Below are 17,874 nucleotides of genomic sequence, written 5' to 3'. Positions count from 1 at the left end.
GATCCTCCCCCGGTCACCCCGCCACGGGGGGTGACCGCAGGGGACAGGGGGCAGCGGGGTCGCCGGTGGCAGGGGAGCGAGGAGCCCTGGACGGGGCAGGAGGCACCGTCCTGGCACAACCCCCACGGATCATCTGATTCCCCCCCCTCCCCCCCCCCGCCCCCCCCCATCCCAGCCGGGTATAAAGCCACGGCGGTGACCCACGGCAAGCCCCCGTGCTCCAGCCTTGGTGGCCACCGCCATGGGACGGAGCTGCTCCTTCTTCTTCTTCCTCCTCCTCCTCCTCCTGTTCCTCCTCTTGTCCCCGGGGCCGGGAGCCGCCTTCTCCCGCCTGCGGTACCGCTACGACTGCGGGGACTACGGGATGCAGCTCCGGGCGTACCCCCCCCGCGGCCGCACCGTCCGCTTCAAGGTCATGGGTGAGTTTTTGGGGGGGGGGGGGGGGGGGAAGAAGGTGGGTGCGAGCCCCCCCCACTCCGCGTGGCTCTTCTTGGGTCACCCTTGGGGTTAAACACACACCACACACCCCCACACCCCCCCCCCCCCCAAAACCGGGGTGCTGGTGCCCTACTGGGATGAACCCAACGAGCTTTCGGCGCTGCCGGGGAGGGTTTCGGCGTGCCGGCCTCGCCGGGGAGCATCACGGCACCCCGGTGGGCCACCTCACCCCCCCCCCACCCCCCCACCCCTGCCCTGTCCCCACGGTGTCCCCCGCAGACGAGTTTGGCACCCGCTTCGACGTGGCCAACTGCTCCATCTGCCTCCACTGGCTCAACGCCGGGGCGGACGGCGCCGTCGTCTTCTCCTCTGGCTACGAGGGCTGTCACGTCCTGGTGAAGGTGAGGGTCCCGTCCCACCCGCTGTGTCGCCCCCCCACCCCCCCTCATCACCAGGGGGCTTGGGGGTGACCATCCGTCCCCCAGGAGGACCGCTACGTCCTGAGGGTGCAGCTGGAGGAGACGCTGCTCAGCGGGGGGGTGGCAGCCTCCTACGAGGTCAACATGACCTGCCGGCAGCCGGGGGACGCCGAGGGCCTCGGGGACGGCGACGCACACGCCGGTCGGGGCAACAGCGTCCAGCAGGCTCAGGCTGATGGCCTCGTCCCCCTGTCCCAGCCTGGTCTCCTGCAGCACGTGTCCCAGTCCTCCTTCACCCTCTCGGGATCGCAGCTCTCCGCCCAAGCCCGCTCGGAGCAGATTCACCCCGTGGCTCAGACCCAGCCGGTGCTGGGGCGCCCCGGGCTGCAGCCCCAAAACCAGCCCAGCCTGGTTCGCCCAGGGGTTCAGCTCCAGCCTGGTGGGGTTCACCCCATCACCCAAAACCGGCAGGGTTTCATACGCCCCGGGGGTTCAGACCCTAAACCAGCCTGGCTTGGTGCACCCCGGGGGTCAAAACCGACCGGGGCTTCTTCACCCGGGGGTTCAGACCCCAAACCAGCCTGGCTTGGTGCACCCTGGGGGTCAAAACCGACCGGGGCTTCTTCACCCGGGGGTTCAGACCCCAAACCAGCCTGGCTTGGTGCACCCTGGGGGTCAAATCCAGCCAGGACTCCTCCACCCGGGGGTTCAGACCCCAAACCAGCCTGGCTTGGTGCACCCTGGGGGTCAAACCCAGCCAGGACTCCTCCACCCGGGGGTTCAGACCCCAAACCAGCCTGGCTTGGTGCACCCTGGGGGTCAAACCCAGCCAGGACTCCTCCACCCGGGGGGTCAGACCCCAAACCAGCCTGGGCTGGTGCACCCTGGGGGTCAAAACCAACTGGGGCTTCTCCACCCGGGGGTTCAGACCCCAAACCAGCCTGGCTTGGTGCACCCTGGGGGTCAAAACCAACTGGGGCTTCTCCACCCGGGGGTTCAGACCCCAAACCAGCCTGGCTTGGTGCACCCTGGGGGTCAAAACCAACTGGGGCTTCTCCACCCGGGGGTTCAGACCCCAAACCAGCCTGGCTTGGTGCACCCCGGTGTCCAGCCTGGCTTAACCCACGCTGGAGCTCAAACTCAAGCAGGCTTCGTCCTCCCGGCCGCTCAGCCCCAAAGCCAGCCGGGCTTGGCTCGCCCCAGCTTCCAGACCAACTCCCAAACTGGTCTCCTCCGCCCTGGGCTCCAGAGCCAAGCTGGGTTGCTTCACCCTGGCCCCCAGCCCCAGTCCCAGCCTGGTCTGGTGCACCCGGCTTTCCAGAGCCAAACTGGGCTGCTACATCCCAGCCACCTCCGACCGGGTCTAACGCGCCCAGGACTCCAGTCCCGACCGGGTTTGCTACGCCCTGGACTTCAGGCCCAGCTCCAGCCCGGTCTGGTACGGCCAGGACTGCAGCCCCAAGCCCAGCCTGGCTTGCTGCGCCCCGGGCTTCAATCCCAGCCCAGTCTGCTGCAATCCACGGCTCTCTTCTACCCCTCGGCGGGGGCAGGTAAGCCAAGGCGGTGGGATACGGAGGGGGACGGCCAGGGATGGGTCCCCCCCATCACCGGAGCAGCAGGTCCCGGCCATGAAGGGACGGCTCAGGGCGGGCAGGAGGTTGTTTTGGCAAGGGGATGCTTGGGCGAGCAGGTCGGGGGGATGCTCAGGGAGGGGGTTTGCTGAGGGCAGCGTCCCCTTTCTGCCATCCCACGCACCCAGCTCACACAGGAGCAGTGCCAGGTGATGGCGGGGAGGATGTCTTGCAGGTCAGGGGGGGGTTTTGCTGAGGACAGCATCCCCTTTCTGCCATCCCAGGCACCCAGCTGACGCGGGAGCAGTGCCAGGTGATGGTGGGGAGGATGCCCTGCAGGTCAGGGGGGGGTTTACTGAGGGCAGTATCCCCTTTCTGCCATCCCAGGCGGGTGCAGTGCCAGGTGATGGTGGGGAGGATGCTCTGCAGGTCAGGTGGGGGTTTGCTGAGGGCAGCGTCCCCTTTCTGCCATCCCAGGCACCCAGCTCACACAGGAGCAGTGCCAGGTGATGGTGGGGGAGGGATGCCCTGCAGGTCAGGGGGATGCTCGGGGGGGGGGTTTGCTGAGGGCAGCATCCCCTTTCTGCCATCCCAGGCACCCAGCTCACACAGGAGCAGCGCCAGGTGATGGTGAGGAGGATGCCCTGCAGGTCAGGGGGGGTTTGCTGAGGGCAGTATCCCCTTTCTGCCATCCCAAGGCAGGAGCAGTGCCAGGTGATGGCGGGGAGGATGCCCTGCAGCTCAGGGGGGGTTTGCTGAGGGCAGTATCCCCTTTCTGCCATCCCAGGCGGGGTGCAGTGCCAGGTGATGGCGGGGAGGATGTCTTGCAGGTCAGGGGGGGGTTTGCTGAGGGCAGCGTCCCCTTTCTGCCATCCCAGGCACCCAGCTGACGCGGGAGCAGTGCCAGGTGATGGTGGGGAGGATGCCCTGCAGGTCAGGGGGATGCTCGGGGGGGGTTTGCTGAGGGGCAGCATCCCCTTTCTGCCATCCCAGGCACCCAGCTCACACGGGAGCAGCGCCAGGTGATGGTGGGGAGGATGCCCTGCAGGTCAGGGGGGGTTTGCTCAGGGCAGCATCCCCTTTCTGCCATCCCAGGCGGGTGCAGTGCAAGGTGATGGTGGGGAGGATGCCCTGCAGGTCAGGGGGGTTTTGCTGAGGGCAGCATCCCCTTTCTGCCATCCCAGGCGGGTGCAGTGCCAGGTGATGGCGGGGGAGGATGTCTTGCAGGTCAGGGGGGGGTTTTGCTGAGGGCAGCATCCCCTTTCTGCCATCCCAGGCACCCAGCTGACGCGGGAGGCAGTGCCAGGTGACGGTGGGGAGGATGCCCTGCGTGGCCCCGCAGGGCCGGGAGGGCTGCCTGCAGGCGGGCTGCTGCTACGATGACATGGACCGTGTGGCGCCCTGCTATTACGGCAACACGGGTAGGGACACAGGGACACCCTGGGGACACCCGCACCAGCCCCCCCCCCCCCCCACCACCACCCTCCGCCCCGCCTCGGCTGGCAAAGCGGGGCAGGGAGAGGTCGCCAACGCTCAGGCTGCTGACGGGGTCGCTCCTCGGCGGCGCAGCCACGGTGCAGTGCCTGCTGGACGGGCACTTCGTCATGGTGGTGCCGCGGGGTTCCGGCCCCCAACCCTACAACCTGGACAGCGTGCGCCTCGCCAGCGCCCAACCGGGGCTGCGAGCCCCTCCGGGTCACCGAGGCCTTCGTCATGTTCCACTTCGCCGTCACGCAGTGCGGCACCACTGTCCAGGTAGGGATGGGGACACCCCCACTCCCCCCCTTCTGCCTCGCCCCTGCTCGGGTGGGGGGACCCCGAGGCCACCTGCACGGTCACCCACCCCCAGGGGATCGAGGACCGGCTGATCTTACGAGAACCAACTGATCTCGACCATCGACGTCCAAGGGTCCCCCCGCGCTCCATCACGCGCGACAGTGTCTATATGTAAGGGGAGGGTGGGCAAAACTGGGGGGACAACCCCTCCCCCCCCCCCCCCCCCCCCGGGTAAAGCCCATCTGCCCCCCCAGACCAGTTCCCACCCCCCCCTCCTTGCTCCTGACAGCGCTTGGTGCCAGTACTGGGGGACCCCGCCCCCCCCCGGGTAAAGCCCATCTCCTCCCCCTCCCTCTGCCTCCAGCACCCCCCCCCAGACCAGTTCCCACCCCCCTCCTTGCTCCTGCTGGTGCTTGGTGCCAGTACTGGGGACCCGCCCCCCCCCCCCCCCCCGGGTCAAGCCCATCTCCCCCCCCCCCTCCCTCTGCCTCCAGCACCCCCCCCAGACCAGTTCCCACCCCCCCCTCCTTGCTCCTGCCGGTGCTTGGTACCAGCACTGGGGACCCCTGTGGTGCCCCCCCACCCCCCCTCTTTGAGGCTGGGGGGGGGAAGCTGATGCTGGGGGAGGGGAGGGGGGGGGGGGAAGGGGGGGGGGGGGTGACCCCCAGCTCTGCTCTGCCCCCCCCCCCCCCCCCCCCCCCAGCCTCCAGGCTCGCTGCATCTACAACGCCAGCGACCTCCTGCCGCTCCGCATGGAGGTGGCCGTGCCCCCCACCGCCGTCCCCCTGGCCGTGCTGGGACCGCTGGGGGCTCCAGTTGCGCGTCGCCACCGGTGAGCAACCCACCCGCTGCCCCCTCCCAACCCCCCCCCCCTCCAAGACCCCCCCCTCAGCCTCCATCCCACCCCCCCACCCCCCCCCCAGATGAAAGCTACAGCTCGTACCACACCGACGGCGACTACCCCCTGGTGAAGGTGCTGCGGGACCCCGTCTACGTGGAGGTCCGGCTCCTGCAGAAGACGGATCCCAACTTGGTACTGGTCCCTGCACCAGTGCTGGGCGGCCCCCAGCCCCGACGCCGCGGCCGAGCCCCAGTGGGCCCATCCTGGTGGATGGTGTGAGCGGTTTGGGTCGGTGGGAGGGGGGACACACCCCCCCACAGGAGGATGGGGGGACACACACGAGGATGGAAAAAGAGAGTGGGGGGGGTGTGTGTGGCATCACCCACGCCAACCTGGGGTCCCCCTCGCCCGCCCAGGTGTCCCTTTGAAGGGGACAACTACAGGACGCAGCTGGTGCCCGTGGGCCCGCCTCGCCCCAGTTGCCCTTCCCCAGCCACTACCAGCGCTTCGTCATCTCCACCTTCACCTTCGTGGAGCCCCCGTCCATGGCGGTGCTGGAGGGAGAGGTGAGGACGGGGGGACAAGGGGCCCCAAAGGGGGGGGAAGGTCCTCCCTAGACTTCAGAGGTGTCCCCGTCCCCCCCCCCGAACCCCACGGCGGTGGCCCAAGCCCCCCTTCCCTGACGCTAGGCCCACCGGTGGCTTCTAGGTGTACATCTCCTGCAGCGCCTCCGTGTGCCACCTCGCCCAGCCCGAGCCCTGCCGCCCCTCCTGCCAGCTCGGAGTCCCCTCACGTAAGTCTGGGGGGATACAACGACCCCCCCATTCCTCCCTGGGGGGGCTGGGGGTGGCCCCACACCCACACCCCCCCCCCCCCTTTCCCACACCAACCCCCTGCCCTTCGCCAGGAGCGCGTCGCTCTCTGGGGGACACGAGGGCCACCGTCACCTCCCGGGGACGCGTCGTCTTCCCCCAAGTCCCCAAAAGGCGGAGAGGCTGAAGGCGCTGGGGGAGCGGCCCCTGCGGCGCCTTCATCCCCCAGCCTCTCCCTCTCCTCCTCCTCCTCTTCTTCCTCCAGCCAGACACCTCGGGGCGAGGGGGGAAAAAAATAAAGGGGCGCAGAGCCCGGCTGAAAGCGGTGGTGGTTTGTCCCCCCCCCGGGGGGAGGGGAGGAAAGAGGGGGGCGCTGTCGCCGTCCCCGAGCTGGCAGCACCCCAGCTGGCCCCCCATAGCCCCCCCCCCCCGCCGGTGGTGGCCTCTGGGTGACACCGTCCCGCCGCCGTGGCACACGCTGCTGCGGTGAATCCGCCTTTATTTCCATCACGAAAGGAGAGAAATGCTGGCAAATCCCCCCCCCCCCCCGCCCCCCCTTCCCTCCCGGCCGCCAAGAGGTTGGAGCCTTTTGGTGCAGCAGTGACAGCCACAAAACCCCCCAGAATCTAAAGCCAAAAAAAAAAGGGAACCCCCTCCCCCAAAAAAAGACGAAATCCAGGGAACGGGCGAAGAAGGAAACGAAAGAACCAAGAAATGGGTGAAGCGCTGGGGGGGGGGGGGGGGAAGGCAACGGGCGACTTTCCCCTCTGCCCAGGGTGTGGAAAAGCACCCAAACCTTTGCCCCCCCCCCACCCCCCTCCCCTCCCTCCCCCCCCCAGACCCCCCACCCGGCAGCGAGACCCCCCCGAGGTTACAGGCTGTAGAACTTGAGGCTCCGGTCCATGCCCCGTGGAGGCGATGAACTTGGCGTGGTGGCCGAAAGCCACCCCCGTGGTGAGGCCGCTGTGCTCTGGGGGGGGAAGAGAGGCCGGGGTGAGGGTCCCCCCCCTGTCGTGTCCCCCCCCCGAGGGGGTGGCAGCCCTGGTCACCCCCTGCCGAGGGGGGGTAGGGGCAGAAGCCGGTTGTTTGCACCCCGAGGAGGCTGAGATGGGAGGCTGGGGAGGCCCCCGGGTCGTTCTGCACCCCCAGCAGAGCACGTCCTGTCCCCAAAAGGGGACCTGGGCGCCCCCCAGCTCGCTCTGCACCCCCAGGAGAGCACGTCCCTCTCCCCAAAACGGGACCTGGACGCCCCCCAGCTCGCTCTGCACCCCCAGGAGAGCACGTCCTCTCCCCAAAACGGGACCTGGACACCCTCAGCTCACTCTGCACCCCCAGCAGAGCACGTCCTCTCCCCAAAACGGGACTTCAGCGCCCCCCCAGCTCGCTCTGCACCCCCAGCAGAGCACATCCTCTCCCCAAAAGGGTCCTGGGCACCCCCCAGCTCGCTCTGCACCCCCAGGAGAGCAACGTCCTCTGCCCAAAAGGGGACCCAGGTGCCCCCAGCTCGATCTGCACCCCCCAGGAGAGCACGTCCTCTCCCCACAAAACGGGACCTGGACCCCCCCCAGCTCTCTCTGCACCCCCAGGAGAGCACGTCCTCTCCCCAAAACGGGACCTGGACGCCCCCCAGCTCGCTCTGCACCCCCAGCAGAGCACGTCCTCCTCTCCCCAAAAGGGGACCTGGACGCCCCCCAGCTCACTCTGCACCCCCAGGAGAGCACGTCCTCTCCCCAAAAGGGGACCTGGGCGCCCCCCAGCTCACTCTGCACCCCCAGGAGAGCACGTCCTCTCCCCAAAAGGGGACCTGGGCGCCCCCCAGCTCGCTCTGCACCCCCAGCAGAGCACGTCCTGTCCCCAAAAGGGGGACTTCAGCACCCCCCAGCTCGCTCTGCACCCCCAGGAGAGCACGTCCTCTCCCCAAAACGGGACCTAGACGCCCCCAGCTTGCTCTGCACCCTCAGGAGAGCACGTCCTCTGCCCAAAAGGGGACCCAGGTGCCCCCCAGCTCGCTCTGCACCCCCAGGAGAGCACGTCCTCTCCCCAAAAAGGGTCCTGGGCACCCCCCCAGCTCGCTCTGCACCCCCAGGAGAGCACGTTCTCTCCCCAAAAGGGGACTTCAGCACCCTCCGGGTCGCTCTGCACCCCCAGCAGAGCACGTCCTCTGCCCAAAAGGGGACCTGGGCGCCCCCCAGCTCACTCTGCATCCCCAGGAGAGCACATCCTCTCCCCAAAAGGGGACTTCAGCGCCCCCCTGGGTCGCTCTGCACCCCCAGGAGAGCACGTCCTCTGCCCAAAAGGGGACTTCAGCACCCCCCCAGCTCACTCTGCACCCCCAGGAGAGCACGCCCTCTCCCCAAAAAGGGGACCTCCACTCCCCCCCTCACCCGTGAAATGCAGGATTTCCGTCCACTGCTTGCAGATGTAGATCTGGACGTCCGTCCCGCCAGGGCCAGGTAGGTGCCGCTCTGGTCAAAGATCAGAGACTTCACCTGGGAGGAGAAGGCGAACGGGGCCTCAGACAGGCCCAGGAAACTCCCCACGGCCTCTTGGGGGGCGGGGGAAAAACCTCCACATCGGGCTCCCCCCCCCCCCAAAAGCAGAGGGGCGCAGGCGGGAGCGGGGAGCCCGTCAGCCTGCCCTGGCGGGGGGAGGGGGGGGGGGGGGAAAGGGGCCCGTCCCCCACCTCAAAGTTATTGTCGAGCTGCAAAGTCTTGAAATTCTTGAGCTTCCGCAAGTCCCAGAGCTTGACCGAAGAGTCGTCGGCCGCCGTGGCCAGGTAGTAGCCGTTCTCGGAGAAGGCGATGCTGGTGATGGGGCCCGAGTGGCCCGGGAAGTTGGCCACGTTGGTGCGCTCCTAGGGACAAAAGTTGGGGTGGGGGGGGGTTGGGGACAAGGCAAGGAGAGGCCGCCGGGCAAGCGAATGCTGGTAACCGCGGCGCCGCGTCGTCATTCCGCTCCAGAGTTAACAGGCGGGAGGATTGCGGGGGATCGACGCGGGAGCCGGAGGGCTGCGATGACGCACGGGGGCTCGTCCCGCGGGGGGGGGAAATGGGGAGCCCTCCTGGGCCTCATTGGTTCTCTTGGGGACAAGGCACACACCCCCGCCACCCCCCACCCCGTCACCAGCTGCGGGGCCAGAAGGGGCCGCGCTGGAGCTGAAGCTTCGTGTGTTGGGGGGGGAAAAAAAATCTCAAAAGTTCCGTTTTGGGAGAGGAAAAACTGAGGCCAAACCCTTTGTTTTGGGAGAGGAAAACCCAACCCCAAAACCTGCGTTTTGGGAGAGGAAAAACCACCCCAAAGCCCCTGTTTTAGGAGAAAAAACAACCCCCAACCCTCTATTTTGGGAGAGGACCCCCCCCCCAACCTCTATTTTGGGAGAGGACCCCCCCCCCAACCTCTATTTTGGGAGGGGAAACCCCCCCCCCCAACCTCTATTTTGGGAGGGGAAACCCCCCCCCCAACCCTCTATTTTGGGAGGGGAACCCCCCCCCAACCCTCTATTTTGGAAGAGGACACCCCCCCCCCCTCTATTTTGGGAGAGGAACCCCCCCCCCCCAACCTCTATTTTGGGAGAGGAAATCCCCCCACCACCTCTATTTTGGGAGAGGAACCCCCCCCCCCCAAAACCTCTATTTTGGGAGAAATCTCCCCCTTTTCAGGAAAAAAACCCCAACACCTCCATTTTGGGAGACACCCCCCCCCTCCAATTTGGCAGAAACCCTCTCCCTTCATTTTGGCAGAACCCCCCCTCTATTTTGGGAGAAGAGGCTCCCCAAAACCCCCCAACTCCAGCAGCCACCACTACCTTGGCCTCCCCCACTCTGCCAGGCACCAACCGAGCACCCCCCCCCCCCCCTCCCCCCAAACACCCCCCCCCCATCCCTGTCGTGTCCCCCCCTCCCAGCCCCCCCCCAGCCCCACCTTCAGATCCCAGATCTTGATCTGCGAGTCCATCGTCCCCGTCCCAAAAATGAGCCCGTCCGGGTGGAACTGGGCGCAGGTGAGCGCTGGAGGGACACGAGGGGAGATGGGGACAGGTCGGGGGACCCTTTGTGACGTCCCCCCCCACCTCCCCACCAGACCCTTCCCCTCCCCCCCCACCTCCCCAAAGTTCCTCAGGAGCCCACGGGGGAGAAAAATCCCCCCCCCCCCCCGCCAGGGAGGGGAACACTCACCGCAGCCAGAGCTTTCGTCCGTCACCTTGGTGAGGACACGGCCTGTCTGGATGTCCGAGAAAGCCCAGTACTGGAAAAGAGGGGAGTTGAGGGGGAGTTGAGTACTGGGAGGAAGAGGAGGAGCTGGAAAAGGGGGTGTTTGTGGCCCGGGAAGGGGTGGGGGGGGTGGGGGGTGTCTCACCTGGTCATCGGAGGAGCTGAGGAGATAATCGCCCGTGGCGTGGAGGCTCAGCCCCGTCACGGAGCCCTCGTGGGCCCGGACGACCTGCACGCACGAGGCGTTGGGGACGGACCAGATCCGGATCGTGGCATCGGGAGAAGCGGAGAAAACCAAATCCTAGAGGAGGAAAGTCGAAAAAAAAAAACCAAAAAAAACCACCAAAAACCCCCTTCGTTTCTCCATCTGAGAGAGGTCCCGGGTGGTCCCTCCCCAGCCTGGGGGAGGTGGAGACCCCAGAGCATCGAGAAAGGGCGACGTGGGGCGGCCTGGCTGGGAGGGAAGAGGCTGATGGGCACCTGAGAGGGGTGGAAGACGACGCTGGTGACCTTCTTGGAGTGGCCCTTGAGCGTGGCCAGGATCTGCTCCGAGCTCTTGTCAAAGACGATGACGTTTTTATCAGCCCCGCCTGGGGAAGGGAGAGGGGAGAGACGGGGGCTTTGGTGGGCGGTTTTCCGCCGGGAAGCGCCGTCCTGAGCTTTGCCACGAGGTGAAAAGGGCGGGGGGAGGGGGTGTCCCTCATCCCCTTCCCCGCCAAAAATCACAGAGAAAGGGACCCCGCCCCCCAGCGGCCCCCGCGTGCTCCCTTACCGGTGAGGATCTTGTTGGTGTCGGAAGGACAGAGGTCCAGAGCGAGGATCCCCGGGATGCTGGCGCTGTGCAGCCCCTGGGCGAGGGAGGAGGACGCCGGATCGACCCCGGATTAATGCCCACAAGCCAGAAAAAATGTCCCCAAAGGGGGACCCAAAGGCCCCCCCCGCCCCCCCCCCAAGGGAACCCGGCCAGCCCAGCTCCTCGCTGGCTGCCGCAGTGTCCCCAGCCCCCCTCCTCGCCCTGCCCAGATCCGGTGCGGAGCGGCGCAGGAGGGGCCCAGACACCCACCTATACGGTGGGGGGAGGCCCAAAACCCCCCAAAAACTCCCCCTTGTCCCCGACCCCTCTCGTCACCCTGCCCAGATCCGGTGCGGAGCGGCCCAGACACCCACCTATGCGGTGGGGGGGCGGCCCAAAACCCCCCCAAACTCCCCCTTGTCCCCAACGCCTCATCCTCACCCTGCCCAGATCCGGTGCGGAGCGGCCCAGACCACCCACCTACGTGGTGGGGGGAGGCCCAAACCCCCAAAACTCCCCCTGTTCCCAGCCCCCTCTCCTCACCCTGCCCAGATCCGGTGCGGAGTGGCGCAGGAGTGGCCCAGACACCCACCTATACAGTGGGGGGAGGCCCAAAACCCCCCCAAAACTCCCTTGTCCCCGACCCCTCTCCTCACCCCTGCCCAGATCCAGTGCGGAGCGGCGCAGGAGGGACCCAGATGCCCACCTATACGGTGAGGGGAGGCCCAGAAACCCCCCAAAACTCCCCCTTGTCCCCGACCCCTCTTCTCACCCTGCCCAGATCCGGTGCGGAGCGGCCCAGACACCCACCTATGCGGTGGGGGGAGGCCCAAAACCCCCAAAACTCCCCCTGTCCCCAAGCCCTCTCCTCGCCCTGCCCAGATCCGGTGCGGAGCAGCGCAGGAGGGGCCCAAACACCCACCTATATGGTGAGGGGAGGCCCAAACCCCCCAAAATTCCCCCTGTCCCCAACCCCTCTCCTCACCCTGCCCAGATCCGGTGCGGAGTGGTGCAGGAGCAGCCCAAACACCCACCTACGTGGTGGGGGGAGGCCCAAAACCCCCCCAAAAATCCCCCTGTCCCCAACCCCTCTCCTCACCCTGCCCAGATCTGGTGCGGAGCGGCGCAGGAGGGGCCCAAACACCCACCTATACAGTGGGGGGAGGCCCAAAACCCCCCCAAAACTCCCCCTTGTCCCCAACCCCTCTCCTCACCCTGCCCAGATCCGGTGCGGAGTGGCCCAGACACCCACCTACGCGGTGGGGGAGGCCCAAAACCCCCCAAAAACTCCCCCCTTGTCCCCAACCCCTCTCCTCGCCCTGCCCAGATCTGGTGCGGAGCGGTGCAGGAGGGGCCCAGACACCCACCTATACAGTGGGGGGAGGCCCAAAACCCCCCCAAAACTCCCCTTGTCCCCCACCCCTCTCCTCACCCTGCCCAGACCCGGTGCAGAGCAGCCCAGACGCCCACCCTACGCGGTGGGGGGAGGCCCAAACCCCCCAAAACTCCCCCTTGTCCCCGACCCCTCTCCTCACCCTGCCCAGATCCAGTGCGGAGCGGCGCAGGAGGGACCCAGACGCCCACCTATACAGTGGGGGGAGGCCCAAAACCCCCCAAAACTCCCCCTTGTCCCCAACGCCTCATCCTCACCCTGCCCAGATCCGGTGCGGAGCGGCCCAGACACCCACCTATGCGGTGGGGGGAGGCCCAAAACCCCCCAAAACTCCCCCCCTTGTCCCCAATCCCTCTCCTCGCCCTGCCCAGATCCAGTGCGGAGCGGCGCAGGAGGGACCCAGACGCCCACCTATACGGTGAGGGGAGGCCCAAAACCCCCAAAACTCCCCCTTGTCCCCGACCCCTCTCCTCGCCCTGCCCAGATCTGGTGCAGAGCAGCCCAGACACCCACCTATACGGTGAGGGGAGGCCCAAAACCCCCAAAACTCCCCCTTGTCCCCAACGCCTCATCCTCACCCTGCCCAGATCCGGTGCGGAGCGGCCCAGACACCCACCTACGCGCTGGGGGGAGGCCCAAACCCCCAAAACTCCCCTTGTCCCCGACCCCTCTCCTCACCCTGCCCAGATCCAGTGCGGAGCGGCGCAGGAGGGACCCAGACGCCCACCTATACAGTGGGGGGAGGCCCAAAACCCCCCCAAAACTCCCCCTTGTCCCCAATGCCTCATCCTCACCCTGCCCAGATCCGGTGCGGAGCGGCCCAGACACCCACCTATGCGGTGGGGGAGGCCCAAAACCCCCCAAAACTCCCCCCTTGTCCCCAATCCCTCTCCTCGCCCTGCCCAATCTGGTGCGGAGCGGCGCAGGAGGGACCCAGACACCCACCTATGCGGTGGGGGGCGGCCCAAAACCCCCCCAAAACTCCCCCTTGTCCCCAACCCCTCTCCTCACCCTGCCCAGATCCAGTGCGGAGCGGCCCAGACACCCACCTATACGGTGAGGGGAGGCCCAAACCCCCCAAAACTCCCCCTTGTCCCCGACCCCTCTCCTCGCCCTGCCCAGATCCGGTGCGGAGCGGCCCAGACACCCACCTACGCGGTGGGGGGAGGCCCAAAACCCCCCCCAAACTCCCCCTTGTCCCCAACCCCTCTCCTCACCCTGCCCAGATCTGGTGCGGAGCGGCGCAGGAGGGGCCCAGACACCCACCTATACGGTGGGGGGAGGCCCAAAACCCCCCAAAAAACTCCCCCTTGTCCCCAACGCCTCATCCTCACTTCTGCCCAGACCCGGTGCGGAGCGGCGCAGACGCCCACCTACGCGGTGGGGGGCGGCCCAAAAACCCCCCCAAAACTCCCCCTCTGCCCCCTCCCATCCCGGCACTCACCACGTGCGAGGCGACCTGGCGGTACTTGCTGAGTTCCTCCGGTTTCACCAGCTCCTCCGGCACGGTCTTGCCTCTCTGCAGGGAGGAAAACGGCGTGGGGTTTGGGGGGGATAAACACCAGGATCTCCCCGGGAATGGAAGGTGGTGGGGGATCCCCGGAGTCCCCCCTAAAGGGGGGGGCTGCTTACCTTCTTCCGCTCCGTGGTCAGCACCGTGGCCCTTGTCTTGAAGCTGGAAAACAAGAGGAGGGGGGTCTGGTGGGGGAAAACGGGGAGGGGTCCGGTGGGGGGAAAGGGGGAGGAGAGGCACCGTGGCGCGAGGGGAAGCCCCCCGCCCCCCGTACCTTCTGGATGATCTCGGGGGTCATGCCGGCGAGCTCCCCCAGCTCCATGGCCTCCCCAGCTCCCTGTGGGGGAGAAAGGGAAGGGGGTTACACCCCGATGGGGGGGAAAAGGAGGGGGAGGGGGGGGGAAATACCCCACCAAGGTGAGGACTCACCGCGGCGTTGGGCTGGGAGGACGGCACCGCCTGCGGCACGATGAGGCCGGCCTGGGGCTTCAGGGTGGCCAACGCTGCGGGGGGGGGGGGGGGAGAAACACCGGGAGTTTAACAGGGCCCCGGGCCCGTCCCCGGGGCTCCAAGGGGGGCCCCGGGCCCGTCCCCGGGGCTCCAAGGGGGCCCCGAGCCCGTCCCCGGGGGCTCCAACGGGGGCCCGGGCCCGTCCCCGGGGCTCCAAGGGGGGCCCCGAGCCCGTCCCCGGGGCTCCAAGGGGGGCCCCGAGCCCGTCCCCGGGGCTCCAAGGGGGGCCCGGGCCCGTCCCCGGGGCTCCAAGGGGGCCCCCGGGCCCGTCCCCGGGGCTCCAACAGGAGCCGGTCCTGAGGCTCCAACAGGGCCCCCTAGCCCGTCCCCGGGCCCACAGCGACTCTCCCCCCCCCCAAAATGTCACCTTCTCTGGCGGCGGTGACCTCCTTGGTGAGGCGGGCGATGACGCGGCAGGCGGCGTCGTGCTGGTAGAGGGCGTGGGACAGCTCCTGCCGCGTCGTCTGCAGCTGCTGCCGCAGGGTGAAGCTGTGCAGCATCACGGCGTCCTGCCGGGGGGGACAGGGACGGGGAAAGGTATCAGGGCTGGGCCCCCCCGGGTCCCCTCCCCCCTCGTGTCCCCCCCCCCCGGTGCAGGCAGCTGCCAGTGGTGGTGACTGGGGGGTCCCCATCACGGCAGACTGAGCGACACCGCCGGTGGGGAGCGCGGGGGGTGGCTCCTCCTGAGGGGCTTCGGGGTTACGCCAAAACCTCGGCGTTTTGTACCCTTTTGCTGCAAAGTCGTGGGTTTTAACCCATTTTAACGCCAGCGTGCGTGTTCTGCCCGCTGTTCACAGTTGACATTCGCACTGATTGCTCCACCCTATTAACTAACTTCGTTAATATTCCTACTCTAACGTAATCACGGGTTATTTTACCGATCAAGATCCCTGATGTACAAAATCAGGGTGGGGAGGAGGGGAGGGTCTTCACCCCAACATCCCTCAGTTTCTCTGGTGCCACCCCACAAGCCAAGACGCCCCAAGAACGGGCACTTTCCCCGCCCTGTCCCTGTCTCCCGCCTCCCTGTTCCGGACAATTTCACCACCAGCAGCAGCTTTAGCTCTGACCTTCTCCGTAAGGGCAGCAGCTGCTGTTCCTGAGCCTCACGGAGGGTTTGGGGCGTTTCTGACCGTCGCGCGAACTGACGGCGTTCGTGCGACGCGCGAGCGGTGCCTTAAAGCCGTCGGGTCGCTCGTTAAAAGCCATTAGTTCTCGATAAAAATTAATGATCTATTCAAAATCCCAACCGGACTCTAAGAGGGTGGGCGCCGCCGAGAGCACTCACCCACTCGTCCTGGAGCGCCTTCAGGATGGCCGGGATGCTGGTGGCAGACGGAGGCTTGGGGCCGGATCGGGTGGGCGACTGGTAACGAGACGGTGAGAACCCGCCCGCCACGACCCCGGTGCCCTGCTGACCCCGGCGGGTTCGCCTCCCCCCCCCCACCTCCCCAATCCCTCGGGAAATCGTTTCTCCGGGGGAACCCCCCCCCGATAGGATGCAGGGGCGGTTTGGCGGCTGCTTCTCTTCTTTTTAGCCCGAATCCTGCACCGTGTCCGTCCCCCCAAAACACCTTGTCCCGCCCCTCCCGACACGGTGAAGCCCCCCTCGGTGGGAGGGGGGGAGGGGAACGGGCACAATCCACCCCCCCGGCTACCTTTGATGTCGATGAGCTGCTCCTCAGAGAGGGGCTGGTTGTTGACGGGGTCGGTGCCGTTCTCCGCGATGTACTTCTCGATCAGCCGCCGCTCGTAGACGTGGTTGGAAACCGGGGAGACGCAGGGGTGCTCGGGCACCTCGTTGGAAACTTGGGGGGGGGGGGGGGGGGGGGGAAGGGGAGAGGGGGGAGGGGGGGATTACGGCACCACTGAGGGCCTGCTGGGCCCCTGCTGCCCGCCGCCTCGCTGCCCACGGGAACCCCCCAGCCTGGGAATCCTCCACCCAGGGAACCCCCCAGCCCAGGAAACCCCCTGACCTAGTAACCCCCCCTGCCCAGTGACCCCCACCCAGGGAACCCCCCGGCCTGGGAACCCCCCAGCCCAGGGAATCCCCCTGCCCAGTAACCCCCCAGCCCCAGTAACTCCCACCAGCGAACCCCCCCCAGCCCAGTAACCCCCAGCCCGGGAACCCCCTGCCCAAGGAACCCCCCCCAGCCCGGGAACCCCTTGCCCAGGGAACCCCCCCAGCCCAGTAACCCCCACCCAGGGAACCCCCCACGCCAGTAACCCCCCAGCCCGGGAACCTCCCCCCCCCCCCCCGTGACCCCCTACCCAGGGGACCCCAAAGCCCGGTAACGCCCCCCCCCCCCCCCTTTCGTTAACCCCCTACCCAGGGAACCCCACGGCCCGGTAAACACACCCCACCCCCGCCCCGGAACCCACGGCCCAGTAACCCCCCCAGCCCGGTAACACACCCCCCCCCCCCCAGCCCGGTAACCCCGCGCCCAGGGAACACACCCCCCCCCCCCCGGTAATCCTCCATCCGGGGAATTTCCCCACCCCGGTAACACCCCCCCCCCCCCCCACAGGGAACCCCACGGCCCGGTAACCGCCCCCCCGCGGGGCCTCCTCCGCGGCTCCGCACTCACTGGAGCAGATGAGGGCCATGGCGGACGCCAACCGACCCGACCGCGCTCCGCTCCGGTTCCGGGGGCACCTTCGGTTTTGGTTCCGGTTCCGGGCGGCGCGCCGCGGCCGCCGCGACGTCCCCGAAGGCTCACGCGGGCGCCGCCGCCGCCGCCGACCGGAAACGGAAACGCTCCCGGCCTGCACCGCGCCAGCGCGCGCACACCCCTCCGGGAACGGCGCCTCCCGGCGTGCCCCGCGCGCCGCCACGGGGCCCCTCCCCCCGCCCCCCCGCCCAGCGCCCCGCGCTCCGCGCTGAGGAAGGGGGCGGGGCTCCGTTGTCATAGCGACCGTGTCCCGGCATGCCACGGGACCGGGCGCGGAGGCTGCGGACTACAGCTCCCGTCGTGCCCCGCGGCGGCGGGCGGTCGTTAGGCCTCGCCGCGCGCTGCCGCCCGCCCGGTTCCACAGCGCCCCCGCGCGGCGGCGGTGAGCGCTGCCCCGCCCCAAGGGGGGGGGGGGGTCGGGGGAGGCGGAGGGGGGGGGGGGGGAAACACCCCAGGGGAGCGGGGGGGGGACACGACGACAGCCGAGGGGGGAGGGGACACGCGTGGGGGGGACACCCGGGTACGGAGGGGGGGGATCCCGGGGGGGTGAAACGGGGGGGGGGACCCGGGGGGGGGGATCCCGGGGGTGGGGGTGGGGTGCTTGGGGGGGAGGGGGATGATCCCGAGGGTGGGGGATCTCGAGGGGATTGGGGGGGTGTCCTGGGGGATAGGGTGGGGGCGTTCAGGGGGACAAGGAGGGACACCCCCCACCCCCGGGGGGCTCTGAGGGGCTGCTTGGGGGTGGGGGGGCGGAACGGGGCACCCAGGCACCGGAGAGGGACAGGGCGCCCGGTGACCGGGGCGGGGGGGAATGGGGCTCACGGGGGCGGGGGGGGGCAGGGAGGAGCGTAGTGCCTGGGGGGGGGGGGGGGGGGGGGGGGGGCTGCGGGGTCTCATTTTGGGAGGTGGGGGGGTGGGGCGCAGC

General features: G+C 68.3%; 2 protein-coding genes across 2 annotated transcripts; one reads left to right on the top strand and one right to left on the bottom strand.

Annotated features, from left to right (window-relative positions):
* Nucleotides 1–241: 241 nt before the first annotated feature.
* Nucleotides 242–6,044, top strand: ZP1 (zona pellucida glycoprotein 1). Its single transcript, XM_086472385.1, is given in 20 exon segments — nt 242–419; nt 718–839; nt 924–1,340; nt 1,342–2,295; nt 2,359–2,407; nt 2,713–2,741; nt 3,735–3,849; nt 3,998–4,104; nt 4,106–4,183; nt 4,278–4,298; nt 4,300–4,345; nt 4,348–4,375; nt 4,908–5,010; nt 5,012–5,036; nt 5,128–5,246; nt 5,248–5,318; nt 5,462–5,502; nt 5,505–5,611; nt 5,754–5,838; nt 5,953–6,044. Coding segments are annotated over 20 exon segments (2,787 nt in total).
* Nucleotides 6,045–6,728: 684 nt separating this feature from the next.
* PRPF19 (pre-mRNA processing factor 19) lies at nt 6,729–16,954 on the bottom strand. The gene is given in 20 exon segments (XM_086472449.1): nt 6,729–6,764; nt 6,766–6,827; nt 8,242–8,304; nt 8,307–8,346; nt 8,541–8,711; nt 9,779–9,864; nt 10,033–10,102; nt 10,214–10,369; nt 10,549–10,658; nt 10,841–10,916; nt 13,699–13,773; nt 13,887–13,916; nt 13,918–13,929; nt 14,042–14,104; nt 14,197–14,270; nt 14,645–14,786; nt 15,566–15,625; nt 15,627–15,643; nt 15,936–16,085; nt 16,866–16,954. Coding segments are annotated over 20 exon segments (1,512 nt in total). The 5' UTR covers nt 16,885–16,954.
* Between the last annotated feature and the right edge of the window lie 920 nt (nt 16,955–17,874).

This window comes from Leptosomus discolor, chromosome 12 (genome assembly GCF_034619465.1).
Source record: "Leptosomus discolor isolate bLepDis1 chromosome 12, bLepDis1.hap2, whole genome shotgun sequence".
NCBI lineage: Eukaryota > Metazoa > Chordata > Aves > Leptosomiformes > Leptosomidae > Leptosomus > Leptosomus discolor.
The sequence above is the reverse complement of the archived record's forward strand: the minus strand, read 5'-3'. Positions and strand labels throughout refer to the sequence as shown.